Here is a 14,621-nt window from a genome sequence, read left to right on the forward strand (position 1 = left end):
TCGATGAACGGTGTTGCCATGGTTACTAAAAATAGAAATTTCTGTAAATTTTTTTTAAAACGCTACTCCTCCTACAGTTTTGGTCTGATTTCAATATAACTTGGCACACAAGTAGACTACAATAAGATACATAATTTAGTTCATCAGTTTTTGATTTCGATGAACGGTGTTGCCAAGGTTACTAAAAATAGAAATTACTGTGAAATTTCTTTAGAAACCCTACTCCTCTTACAGTTTTGGTCTGATTTAAATATAACTTGGCACACAAGTACACTACACTAAGATACAGGTTAAGGTTTAGTGCATCGGTTTTTGATTTTGATGAACGGTGTTGCCATGGTTAATAGAAATTTCTGTGAAATTCCTTTAAAACATTACTCCTGCTACAGTTTTGGTCTGATTTCAATCTAATTTGGCACACAAGTAGACTACACTAAGATGCATAATAGTGTATATCGGTTTTTGATTTCAGTGAATGTAGTTGCCATGGTTACTTTAAATATTTTTTACATTAAGATACATAATTCTATTTATTGCTGCATGGTGCAAAGTTTTAAATCTGAGTGCTACTTTTCCTTTACTTACAGACCAGTAGAGCTACAGTCTCATCAGAGACTTCTGGTTTAAGCACTTTTCCAATGCTTTAAGGCTATTTTTCAAGCACTTTTGGACAATACAATGATGCAAATTAAAAAATGACTCAATATATTGAGTTATTAGGTCACCTGAGTGACTCAGGTGACCTATTGCTATCCTTTTTTGTCTGGCGTCGTCCGTTGTGTGTTAATTTCTGAACATTTTCAACTTCTTCTCTAGAACTGCTTAACCAGTTTCAACCAATTTTGGCATATAGCATCTTTGGGTGAAGGGGAACAAAAATTGTGAATTTCATGGTCCCGGGGGCCCCAGGGGTGGGGCTAAAACCACCAAAATTGATGCAATCTTTAAAAATCTTCTTCTTTACTCCTGGACATCAAGCAGTCAAACTGTTGGCATGATTGTAATAAGCATTGGACCCTCTACCAAAATTGTGAAATTCATGGCTCCAGTGTCAGGGGTTCTGGTGCTAGGGTGGGGCTATATAGATCATATAGTGAAAATGCATTATTTCTTTGAAAATCTTCTTCTCTTCTCCTGAGTATTATTTAAACTAACTAAGTGCATGGTTATGATAAGTAATGATGCCTTTACCAAATTTGTGATATTCATGGCCCTTGGGTCAGGGGTTCTGGTGTTGGGGCGGGGCTCTATTGATTTTATAGTGAAAATGCATTAATTCTTTGAAAATCTTCTTCTCTGCTCCTGGCTATTATTTAAACAAACTAAGTGCATGGTTATGATAAGCAATGATGCCTTTTCCAAAATTGTGAAATTCATGGCCCCTGGATCAGGTGTTCTGGTGTTAGGGCAGGGGCTCTATTGATTATATAGTGAAATGCATTAATTCTTTGAAAATCTTCTCATTTGCTCCTGGATATTATTTAAACAAACTAAGTACACGGTTATGATAAGCATTGATGCCTTTTTCCAAAGTTGTAAATTCTGTTTAATAATCCTGTCTGTTCCTTAGTGCTGAGCAGATAAACAAAGTGCATTGTTATGATGAACAATTGTGCTTCTTACAAAATTTTTAAAACTTGTGGTCCCCAGGCTTTGGTGTTTTTTTCGGGGGGGGGGGGGGGGGGGGGGGGGGGCAATATTGATAATAAAGTGAAAATGTGTTAATTCCTTCAAAATCTTCAACTAAGTGCATAGTTGTGAATTTCATGACCCTGGGACATGGGTTTTAGTGTTAGGGTAGGGCTGTGTTGAATCTGTAGTGAAAATGCATTATTTCTTTGAAAATCTTCTCTGCTCTTTGGCATATCAAAGGCAATCAGAATAAAAGTTTTAATAAGCAAGGATATTGAATATGAGGACCATTTGGTCAAGCATTCTGGTTCTGGCCAGGGCTCTATTAATTTGTATTCAACTGAGAGAAGTTATTCCCCTTGCCATTCACTTTTGATAATTAATCACTGTAAATAATGTATTTGAAAGTTAATATAGAATAAGAGAATTATGCAAAAAATTTTATTGTATAATACAAAAAGTACTTTCGTAGTTTTAATGATCAGGTAGACTTGTAAATAATAAATAAATAAAAATGAGACAAAATTACCTTATTAAATGTTCTTCAAAGACCAAGAGAGGCCAGAGTGAGAGGTCGCAATATGGGGTTAAAAGTAGTACAGAAGAACTAATAGTTTGTTATTAGTCTGCATGGTGATAGTGCCAAATGGGGGATAGATTAGAATTTAATGTATGTGTTGTTACTGAATTCTAGAGTAATTAATTTCATTGATCCTGATCATCCTATTTCTCTTGCTTTTGGACAACAAAGCTTCATCTATCAGTTTACTTTATACTTTATGGATCCTCTAAATTGTTGTATTATACTCAGGTGACTGTTAAGGCCCTTGGGCCTCTTGTTTAATTTTTATTTTTTTTCTTTAGCTCATTTTTTTTCAACATTTTCTAATTGGCATGCTATAAAAAAAGTAATTAAATCAACCCCATTTTTTTCTTTCCTTTTTTAATCTTTGCTCACATATCTGATCAACATTGTTCAAACTCAAACTCAGTAGAAAAATTTTAGCACTTCACATGCAAATAAGGTGGGGTACTTTTTCTTTTTAAGGTCAGATGAAATATTTCTTAATAATACATGTATATAATTTTTTCCAAGAATTTGTCCTTCAAGTATTGCTACTTTAACAAGTTTCCTCACAAAAAAATAAAGGTATCTTGCCAGGCATTTGTGCAAGATACCAGAGGATGATATTTACTAAAGAATCCTAACAAGAGATCTCTAGCGTTGTCAATATCACATTTTTTGGTGTCTTTTCCTACTTAGACATTTGAAAATGTTTGAAAAAAGTTTGAAAATCACAAGTCAATGATAATTATGTTTAATTTGTTGTATGTTACGAAGAGATACAAAACAGATATTCGAGCAACATGTTGTCAGACCTTATACATTTTCAAGGACTTGGTCAAAATTCAAACACTTTTCATGGTCAGCACAAGACCTTTTTCAAGGGGAGGTAATAGAGATGCAATGTATATGGAATATAGGGTTGTGTCATTATACCCCCTGCTTGAAAAGTGGGGGTAAATAGTGATGGGGGGTGTCTGTCTCTCTGTCAGTACATCATTATGTATGTCCATAACACCTGGGGGTACCATCTCTTTCAGCAACTCCTGTATTACTGAGTAAAATTTTAATGAGGCTCACAGAATCTTTATTCTGTAGAGCCATTGTATGCCTCTTATTTTACATTTTGATTGGACAGATATTTGGCGATTCTCATAGCAAAACAAAACCAGAAGTCTCTGATGAGACTGTAGCTCTACTGGTCTGTTTGTATAACAAAAGAAAAGTAGCACTTGGATTTGAAACATTGCAACATGCAACAATAAATAGAATTATGTATCTTAATGTAGTCTACTTTTGTGACAAGTTATATTGAAATCATAATGACAAATGAAAACTAGGAGTAGTAGCGTTTTGAAAGTATTTCACGGATATTTCTATTTTTAGTACCAGTAACCATGACAACACCACTCACCCAAATAAAAAAAAACAGAAATACATATTATGTATCGTAGTGTATTCTAACTGTGTGCCAAATTAGATTGAAATCAGACCAAAATTGTAGGAGGAGTAACGTTTTAAAGGAATTTCACAGAAATTTCTATTTTAAGTAACCATGGCAACACTGTTCATCGAATTCAAAAACCAATGCAATAAATTATGTATCTTAGTATAGTCTTCTTGTATGCCTAATTATATTAGAAGCAGACTAAAACTGTAGCAGGAGTAGTGTTTTAAAGGAATTTCACAGAAATTTCTATTTTAAGTAACCATGGCAACACCGTCCATCGAAATCAAAAACCGATGCACTAAATTATGTATCTTAGTGTAGTCTACTTGTGTGCCAAGTTACATTGAAATCGGACTAAAACTGTAGCAGGAGTAGTGTTTTAAAGGAATTTCACAGAAATTTCTATTTTTAGTAATCATGGCAACACCGTCCATCGAAATCAAAAACCGATGCACTAAATTATGTATCTTAGTGTAGTCTACTTGTGTGCCAAGTTATACTGAAATCGGACCAAAACTGTAGGAGGAGTAGCGTTTTAAAGGAATTTCACAGAAATTTCTATTTTTAGTAACCATGGCAACACCGTCCATCGAAATCAAAAACCGATGCACAAAATTATGTATCTTAGTGTAGTCTACTTGTGTGCCAAGTTATATTAAAATCAGACCAAAACTGTAGGAGGAGTAGCGTTTTAAAGGAATTTCACAGAAATTTCTATTTTTAGTAACCATGGCAACACCGTCCATCGAAATCAAAAACCAATGCACTAAATTATGTATCTTAGTGTAGTCTACTTGTGTGCCAAGTTATATTGAAATCGGACCAAAACTGTAGGAGGAGTAACGTTTTAAAGGAATTTCACAGAAATTTCTATTTTTAGTAACCATGGCAACACCGTCCATCGAAATCAAAAACCGATGCACTAAATTATGTATCTTAGTGTAGTCTACTTGTGTGCCAAAATATATTGAAATCGGACCAAAACTGTAGGAGGAGTAGCGTTTTAAAGGAATTTCACAGAAATTTCTATTTTTAGTAACCATGGCAACACCGTCCATCGAAATCAAAAACCGATGCACTAAATTATGTATCTTAGTGTAGTCTACTTGTGTGCCAAGTTATATTAAAATCAGACCAAAACTGTAGGAGGAGTAGCGTTTTAAAGGAATTTCACAGAAATTTCTATTTTTAGTAACCATGGCAACACCGTCCATCGAAATCAAAAACCAATGCACTAAATTATGTATCTTAGTGTAGTCTACTTGTGTGCCAAGTTATACTGAAATCGGACCAAAACTGTAGGAGGAGTAGCGTTTTAAAGGAATTTCACAGAAATTTCTATTTTTAGTAACCATGGCAACACCGTCCATCGAAATCAAAAACCGATGCACTAAATTATGTATCTTAGTGTAGTCTACTTGTGTGCCAAAATATATTGAAATCGGACCAAAACTGTAGGAGGAGTAGCGTTTTAAAGGAATTTCACAGAAATTTCTATTTTTAGTAACCATGGCAACACCGTCCATCGAAATCAAAAACCGATGCACTAAATTATGTATCTTAGTGTAGTCTACTTGTGTGCCAAGTTATATTAAAATCAGACCAAAACTGTAGGAGGAGTAGCGTTTTAAAGGAATTTCACAGAAATTTCTATTTTTAGTAACCATGGCAACACCGTCCATCGAAATCAAAAACCGATGCACTAAATTATGTATCTTAGTGTAGTCTACTTGTGTGCCAAGTTATATTGAAATCGGACCAAAACTGTAGGAGGAGTAGCGTTTTGAAAAATTGTTTACAGACAGACGGACAGACAGACAGACAGACAGACAGACGGACGGACGGACGACGGACACCTTACTATCGCATAAGCTCTTCTGGTCTCTGACCAGTAGAGCTAAAAATGGCCATTCTTTCTATAGCATTAAGGGGGATGACACTTGCACAGAATACTAATTATATGCTGCCATTGTGTGCCTCCTATTTTACGTTCTGATCACTGACATATATTAATTTTAGTGCTTCCCACTGCAAAAATTGGACTTTGCCATTATACAGTACTGTATAGGAGCAGGTGTATCATTTTCCAACCTTGGTGCTCACAGTACTTCTAGTTTAATTTTTAAAAGAATTCTCAAGAACTACTGGGCTTAAGAAGACAAAACTAATGTGAAAGTGTCCATGCTAAAACATGGGTCAAAGTCTGGCATAGTACATTTGTAATATATAGGCAATAAAAATCTCAAGAACTGCTTTCCCTTCCTGGTCACTAGTACAGTCATATTCTTTTAACTTCATGTAGTGTAGATTTAGTTTTTCTCAAATCATGGCCTCTTTGTACTACGGTTAAGCCATTAAAAAGGGTAAATTTTTTTACTGGGGAATATATAGGGAAAAAATCAAGAAAACAACAGGGCCACCATGTGTAAAGAACATGGGCGAACAAGGCAAGCAAAGTGCCTATAAGTGCAACAAACATGAAGATGAAAAATTTAATCTCAATTATGACAAAATTTTCTTTGATATTTCATCTAACATCAAAGTATACTTCATGTAAAATCTCCATAATTGGCAAAAATCTCAAAGAGATTAAAATTATTTGCCTATGTCTTGAAATAGCATGCATACACTAAAGAGAGCAAAAAGGGTAATTTCCTCAAACTACAACCCAATTTTTCGATATGAGTGGGTCTACGCTCCATATTTTTGAAAGTTTATCCTCAGAGTTTGCGCGAAAATATACATTTTTGGTTAACAGAAAGATCCACTATACCTTAAAAATACTTTTTTATGACACAACATTCGCATCTTTCCAAGAAATACTTGAAGTCCATTTAGTCCAGGGTCATATCACAAACATGATTTAAATGCCACCATTCATTTGCGCTGTGTAGCGTAGTGGTTAGCGTGCTAGCCTTAAAGGAAATTAATTCTCGGTAATTTTATTGCTAGGGTTCGAACCCCTTGAATACTACATTATTTTTTTAATAACGGAATAATTTTTGCAGAGAAAATTTTCCTCAGAATAGTTTTGTTTATCATAATTTCATAAATTTCAATAAGAACTTTACTCTAAATACTAAATTCAAAAATTGAATATGATTTTTATATATCTAAAGACATAGGCATTCTGCACCCATCTCCTTAACTGTGTGTTGCTGAAACACGGAATGGAATAGAAAACAGAAAATTTGAAATTTTACAGAGAAATATATGGGGGAAAAAATCTGCTAAAGAAGAACAAGAAGGGCCATAGTTACTCTGGTGAGCATTGTAGCCCATGGGCCTCTTCTTAAGCATTGTTATACCAAAAATCATGCAATTTACAGTGTGTTTTTTCAAGATAAAGAAAATTTGTGGTTATTAATAACACCAAGAACTGTCAATCATTGCAATTTTTTATTCCAAAAGTGAGTTTGATACAAATTCGTTACGCACTTTATTAACAGTTAAGTAGATTAACTGAACATATGAATGAGCTTTGGAAAAAAAAAATGTATATCCATTGTACAATTTAATAAGAAAAGAGAATTAAAAAAAATTACCCATAATGAAATGCATCATATATTTAGGTGCCTCCAAAGTTAACTTTCAAGCTATTGTAAGCATTTATGGCACATTAAAATTAAACATTTTTTTTTTTTTTGTCTTTTAGGTTACTGGCGATTACCATGATCATAATATAAAAACATTTTACCACAGGATTTACGGTACAGAAATGTACTTAAAACATCGGTATGTTGATATTCATACCATCAGTATGTAAAGCCAGATATGTTCACAAACAACCTAAAAGATGATCAAAATCTGCACAATAGCCTGAAAAAAGAGTTTGTAATTCATCTCTGCACAATATATAGCAACCTCAGGCACCAGACATTATAGACAATTTGTATTACATATATATGCCTGTGAGAGAAATCTCACTCCAATGTATAACAAGTTTACTTTGGTTAGTCCTGATTATGGTAGGAGTGGGGTTACATTTGGTTTTGTATTTACATCATCACAGCCAACATGAGCCAAAACACTGTAACACGGACAATATATTTAAGGGAATGCGATATTATAGCTGAAGAGGCAAGTATGAATATATGTAAATATGGTAGTCTACAGAATACTATTGGTGAGTTGAAAATTAAAACATGCACTTATACAACAAACATCAGTACCACAATTACACAGATATTTCTTTTTTTCCCTCCAATTTGAAGGAATTGGTTTATTTTCAAAAAGATTACACATTTAAATCTTTATGTTCATTTTTCTTCAAACATGGACACATTAAAACATTCTCAAGACTACAATTTTGATATTCACATTATCCCTCTTTTAAGTAAAAGGCCAAGTAGATTTTGAAAAAAAAAAAAATTAAAAAAATCTTCTCATACTCATTTAGTCACTCAGGGACATAACCTATTAGTGATTGTTTAATTATGGATATACATGTAAATGAATATTTCAGCAGTATGTTGCACAAAATCATTCATATTTATTACAAACTGATCATTTATATACAATGAACTAAACACAACTCTTACGCAGGACCGGCTATTAATGTAAAGTACACAACAAAAAATAGCTATATCACAGGTATCTAACATACATATTTGGCTAAAATAATATTATATGTGCATTTCCAGTCACTGAGGATTTTGTAAGTCATGCAATAAAGTCTCCTAGCTCGGTGGTCTGTATAACAATTTCCAGATAAGTACTGACGTTTGTGCAGCAATAATACAAAGATAGCATATAATGTTAAGGATACGCAGTCTTTGCTACAAAAGACAACAAAATCTTAAGTATAACAAAAAATTTTAAGATATATACTAATATTACTACAATTAAGTAGAAAACACCATTTGTTTTTGGACTAGTACATATATTTGAAAAAAATTCTTTTTAATATGGTACCATCACTCCAAAGGTTGTCTCAGTGAATGTATTAAGTACATTTGGAAAAGGTCTAAAAGAGAATATCAATTTAAATACAGTCAAATCTCGTTGTCTCAAACTCAATGGGACCGAGAAAATACTTTGAGATATCTGAGGATTCAAGATATCAAGGGTGAAATACTTAAGGAATAAGCGATTGGCACTTCCAAATCACTTCGACATATCCATATATTCGAGATATCAGTGTTCAAGATATTGAAGTTCAACTGTATGTATGTAACAAGCAGTAAAATACATTTAAAAAATACATACATATAAAGATTTATAATTACCTGGTAGATACCTGATAATTACATGAATTTACATTTAATTAGTCTTTCTTTACAGGTTAAAAAGAGAGAGAGAAAAGATAATTTGGTCTCTGGTTGAATCACTGACAGCCATTTTTGTTTCCATTGTGATGTTAGCGGGGAGGAGCTCTCTGGCTGACCCTGATTGACCCAATGTAGGCGGCTCTTATCAGAAACAAGATACCAATCACAAATGCCCCTGTAAAAAAAAAAATTAAAAGTGACAAAAATCAAACATATAAAAGAAATAAGCAGAATAAATAAGAGCCATTTAACCACGATAACGTACCTATCCACACAGTGTAGATTCCTCCTGAACCTCGTGCAATCTCGTAGGTTCCAACCTAGTAACATAATCAGTAATAATTAAGAAAAATGAGTATTAGAACCAAATTAAAAACAGCAGAAAAAAAGAACAACTTTTTATAAGCTTTTTTCTAAGGTAAACAGTACATTTACTTTACCGTCAACCATGCAAATGACTCGTATTAATTGAAAACAAGCATAGGAGTAAAAAAAACTCAATTATATGTGCAGCTTTCTCTAAGCAAGACTTATTATTAATAGTCTTTATTTGCGTTATTGATATTTCAGTTAAGTAAATATAAAACCTTACCGTTACACCAATTCCACCTCCAAGAAAAATAATCCCCAAAATGAGGTATATCACACAGCGAGTTTTTGTATATGCGCTGTCACATGAGGATCTGAAAATATTAATTAAAGTTCATTACAAGTACGGATCAAGGTGAACTCACAGTAATAAAACATTTTAAGATTTTGATGTTTCTGTGAACTTACACTCTACTGCAGTGTGGGCAGCGTGAGAGTTGGCTCCATCCAAGTGTACTGAACTGAAAGAGATTATATAGACAGACATTATTTGATCATTCCGCAAGAAGTTGAAGTAGAATAAACCACAGAGACAGCATTTATATACATGTACAAATATATTTGAAGATAATTACTTCACTAAAAAAAATTTCAGAAATCGAAATTGAAATACATGTATATACTATTGAAGTCAAGATTGGTGGGTTTGGGGGAGTTTTGTTTATGCATTTTGAAATCCTTTTTGATAAATAGCAAGACAAGCTTACCACAAATATCTGAGAACAGTATGCACAGATAAACCTCTCGGATCCTGGGCTACGAACAATAACCTGTGAAGGGCCCCCTAGGTTAATGATTCTCTTGCTAGCAAAAAATGTAACATATATCAATAAAGAATTTTGATTGCTGTATTTGTATCTGTAAATCTGCATTGATTCAGCAAATTCAATACATGAAATGAAGCATTAATAGGGTGCTTTAACTTCATAGAAATTTGCTATTAATGTAACATATCTAATGTTATCTTGTAATGAAATATACTGTAAAATCACTTGTTTTCACTGGGACAATTTTTTGTAGTTTGAGGAACAAATGCTGGTGTGTAGAGATTTGATTTCATGGTTAAAGAAAAAATAGGATACAGTAGTTTGAAAATAACATTTCATGGAGGACATGAATTAGCGAGTCTCTTCATACAACAGAAACAACAAAAATTAAATCTTCATGAAAATTAGTGATTTCAAAGTATGCAAACAACTTGCAGTCATTTATTCCATTACCAGCTTTGTCTTGGACATGCTATCCTGGCTGCCGTACTATTACAAATCAGCAAACAATTACAGGGGCATCGTATGTACCTTTTACCTGGAGGTGGTCCCTTGATTGGCTAAAAATATACATCTCATGTAAATTTTAATTTTTAAAGGTAACATTAAAATAACTACAATCATAACTTATTCAAATTCTAACACAAAAGATAGGGGATAATGAATATTTTGAAAATTAACTGTGTGTGATTTTAATTGAACTGCATGATTATCCAGATAATCAACAATGGTACAAATTCATTTACAGTAAATACACACTGAGAATATCCCTCCTCCAGAATAATAAATGAAAAATCACATACAAAGAGAAGATGGGTTACATAAAATAAAGGGAGCTTACTGTGGCTTCATTGCAAACAGAACATTTGACAACATGTTGGTTCTGCTTTCCCTCCACGTTTATCAATGCCTGGCAGACTTTACAGTTGATCATGGGGATCCCCCCTTGTGGTGTGGGGGTGTACGGTGGTGGCAGTTCATCTGGTAGGATGGGTGGTGGCACTTGACCAGGGGGTGGTGCTGTAATAATGATGCAGAAAATTATGTAGTTTACTTCTTGTCCTGTGAATATGTTTAATCACACTTTAAAAAATTCATTTTGATCCAAACCCTGTTTTCTTCTTTCATTTGTGTCTTTGTGTGAATTTGGTATATTTAAGGAATCACAGTCTTTATTGTTGGGTTTGCAAGGGCATAAACAACAGTTGGAAATGTGGGATAATTTGCATAACGGACAAAGCCTGTTTTTCCAATTGAATTCACTTGTACATACATGATATGGATATTTTTTTGTCTAAATTTGTTTCGTTGATCATCAAGATGTTGCTGTACCCATGGTACATTTCGCAGATCTATAACACAATTTTCCTCTTATTCCGTATACAACTTCCTCTTTACCTTTTTGAAAACTAAATAATCACTATAATAAATAGCCGTTAAGTTTTTCTGACCAAAAAATCACTCGAGACATTAATAAACATTACCTTGTGAACTGTAAACCGGTGGGGGCTCTGTATTATTGCTCCGAAGTAGAGGAGCTCTTTCCTCCCCATCCGCCATTTTACTTTGACTGATTGAATAATATCACATGATTGGTCACGTGATAAAATCTAACATTACAGTACTGCGCAAAATACAGAACACAGATGTGAGTATAACAAAACATCCCGTGTGTCAACTCATTTCGCAATCTTTCATATGAAAGATAGGGAGTTAGTTGTTTCACTTGAGAGCCAATTATCCCACCTGGCAGACTTCCAAAAAGTTAGTCTTCTAAAGGCCTACATACTTTTCAATGTACTATGAATTTGTTAAAATTAATCAGTTTCGCACGCGAAAATCAAAGAATCAATAAACAGTTGTCGAATTTCGGATGTTTTATGTTAGTTACTAAAAAAAATCTAAAACGTTCCCCGAAATATGCTTTTGAAGGTTATTTCTTCAATTAGCCTGTTCTAATCGTTATGTTTCAAAGTACATGTAATTATATGACAGTTATATCAAATGGATGGAGTCTTAGCAGCAATGCAACAAAATAAGAAGACCTGTCTGAGTAAGTTAGCTTTAGGCAATAGTCAGCACATATTATTACGGAAGCGTATTAGGGCCGCAGCAGTATCTTTTATTAATTTGTTTTAACAGATTACTAATTTGTTATAACAGATTACTAATTTGTTATGACAGATTACTAATTTGTTATAACAAATTACTAATTTGTTATAACAAATTATCAATTTGTTAAAACAAATTACTAATTTGTTAAAACAAATTACTAATTTGTTATAACAGATTACTAATTTGTTAAAACAGATTACTAATTTGTTATAACAGATTACTAATTTGTTATAACAAATTACTAATTTGTTATAACAAATTATCAATTTGTTAAAACAAATTACTAATTTGTTAAAACAGATTACTAATTTGTTATAACAGATTACTAATTTGTTAAAACAGATTACTAATTTGTTATAACAGATTACTAATTTGTTATAACAGATTACTAATTTGTTATAACAAATTACTAATTTGTTATAACAAATTATCAATTTGTTAAATCAAATTACTAATTTGTTAAAACAAATTACTAATTTGTTATAACAGATTACTAATTTGTTATAACAGATTACTAATTTGATATAACAAATTATCAATTTGATATAACAAATTAATAATTTGTTATAACAAATTAATAATTTGTTATAACAAATTATTAATTTGTTATAACAAATTACTAATTTGTTATAACAAATTATTAATTTGTTATAACAAATTATTAATTTGTTATAACAAATTGGTAATTTGTTATAACAAATTAATAATTTTGATAAAGTGAAAGTGCATACAGATCTATGGAAGCCAGATGAGATCATAAATCTTTTTATAAGTTGGATTTGTGAAAATAATAAATGTACAAGCTCTGCAGCTACAGCTTTTGACCAATATGTTAATCTGGATTTACATCTTTTAGCATTTAGAGTTTTCACTGTCAAACATTATTGTTATAAAGATACAATGCATTAAATTCTTTGGTTACTTATTCTTAGGAGCTCTATTTGAATTTTGTCCTCCTCCCCCACCAGGGCTCCGTCCTTGACTCCCATTTACCAGGTCATTGCATCCCCGTTCGTATGCTAGGAAAAAATATCTTATCAAAGACATGTTATTTGGAGAGGGAATTTTTCCCACCCTGAATCAACATGTTCATTATAATATTTTTTTTTTCAATATGTCTTTTATTTTATTTCATTTTACCCCCCCCCCCTCCCTCTCTCTCTCGATTCATTCTATACATGTACCAAATGATTTATGCCTACTGTTCAATCCAGTTTATGTATCATGAATAAAATATATTTTAAACTAAACCGCCGTTCCTAATGCAAAAACCTGAATCTTCCGTATATTATTCTTCTACACATGGAGTATTGCACCATTTGAAATATGAGCCTATAAAAATATGGGAACTATGCCTTTAAATTATGAATAAGCTTATTACATATTCAACGGTAAAGAGTTTTATCATGTGCAATTTTTTTAATCAGCGAAAAAAATAATTTCAACACAATTTTAATTCAGAAAGAAATAAAAGGTCTACGTAATAAGACATGTAATTTTCACAGATTTACGCTAATTTACAATAATTTCTGTACTACAGTATCTTTTATTTATGTCTATGCACTTGCTTTATGTCAACATGGTGAATATGTTCCGGACAGAATGGACATCTTACTGTTTAAAATAAAAAAATAACAAGTTGAAGTATTAAAATATTTACTTGTGAAATTTGATTCTGAATTGTATTCAATTGAAGACATAATTGACTTGCTTTCATTTAAAAAAAAATGTGTCGTATATGTCTTGAACGGTTTGAACTTTCTTATAAAGTATTATCATGCTTAAAACATACATTATTAAGTTGTTGTTTGTTTGTTTGTTTTTTTTTTTCGATACAAGAGATTCGGATGTACTGCATAAAAATTAGAGAGCTCTTGAGAAAAACATGTTTAAAAAAAAAATCTAGCTGGGATAGACACATTTTTTTCTTTTTCATTTTTAATGGGTATTATGTATTACACGTTATCCATAATTGTAACCCTTTTCCTTTCTGTGGGTTACTTGTAAATATCTCGATTTCGACAGACCTAGAAAGAAAGAACACAGAGGATCTTCTCTATATGTGTATTTTCCTTGTCACTTGATCATTTAAATGAATAACTTCTATAAAAGACCGAAGCCGGGGGCCCATACTGAAAACAAATTTCATCGCAACAGAATCTGACAAGGAAGTAAAAAAAATCGACCAAACAAGAATTCCGTAATGTTAAATTGGTAGTGGTTAAAAATGTGGTCTATACACGACAACCTTGATCATTTTCCCATTTTTCTTGGCTAGTTTACTGAATAAATTTAGCATATAATACTAGTAACATAGCACTGAAAATCCTCGGGGTCCCGAAATTTCTTAGTGGATCCGCCTATGATTTCAGTACAAAGGCTGGTGTGCAAGCACAAGTGCACTTTGAATGACATGCAGAAACCATAAATAACATAATAATTTCTGAAAATAA

The 14,621-nt window shown here is 32.5% G+C and overlaps 1 protein-coding gene across 1 annotated transcript; it reads right to left on the minus strand.

Moving 5' to 3' along the window:
* Positions 1-7,032: 7,032 nt before the first annotated feature.
* On the minus strand, positions 7,033-11,648 carry LOC133172333 (type 2 phosphatidylinositol 4,5-bisphosphate 4-phosphatase-like). The gene is made up of 8 exons (XM_061307194.1): positions 11,538-11,648; positions 10,895-11,073; positions 10,507-10,613; positions 9,994-10,090; positions 9,695-9,747; positions 9,510-9,600; positions 9,183-9,237; positions 7,033-9,092 (listed from the first exon to the last, which is right to left on the minus strand). The coding sequence occupies exons 1-8, from the start codon at positions 11,611-11,613 to the stop codon at positions 9,007-9,009; spliced, it is 744 nt and encodes a 247-aa protein (XP_061163178.1). The 5' UTR covers positions 11,614-11,648; the 3' UTR covers positions 7,033-9,006.
* Between the last annotated feature and the right edge of the window lie 2,973 nt (positions 11,649-14,621).

The sequence above is a fragment of the Saccostrea echinata genome, unplaced genomic scaffold (assembly GCF_033153115.1).
Source record: "Saccostrea echinata isolate AGI-Se365-2 ecotype Australia unplaced genomic scaffold, CSIRO_AGI_Sech_v1 ptg000054l, whole genome shotgun sequence".
Taxonomy (NCBI): Eukaryota; Metazoa; Mollusca; class Bivalvia; order Ostreida; family Ostreidae; genus Saccostrea; species Saccostrea echinata.

Excerpts from the sequence above, each read along its gene's own strand:
- LOC133172333 (XM_061307194.1), bottom strand. The coding sequence starts at position 11,613 with ATGGCGGATGGGGAGGAAAGAGCTCCTCTACTTCGGAGCAATAATACA. Across the intron at positions 11,074-11,537 it reads ACCGGTTTACAGTTCACAAG|CACCACCCCCTGGTCAAGTG; the intron begins GTAATGTTTATT and ends TCATTATTACAG. Across the intron at positions 9,093-9,182 it reads AATCTACACTGTGTGGATAG|GGGCATTTGTGATTGGTATC; the intron begins GTACGTTATCGT and ends TTTTTTTTACAG.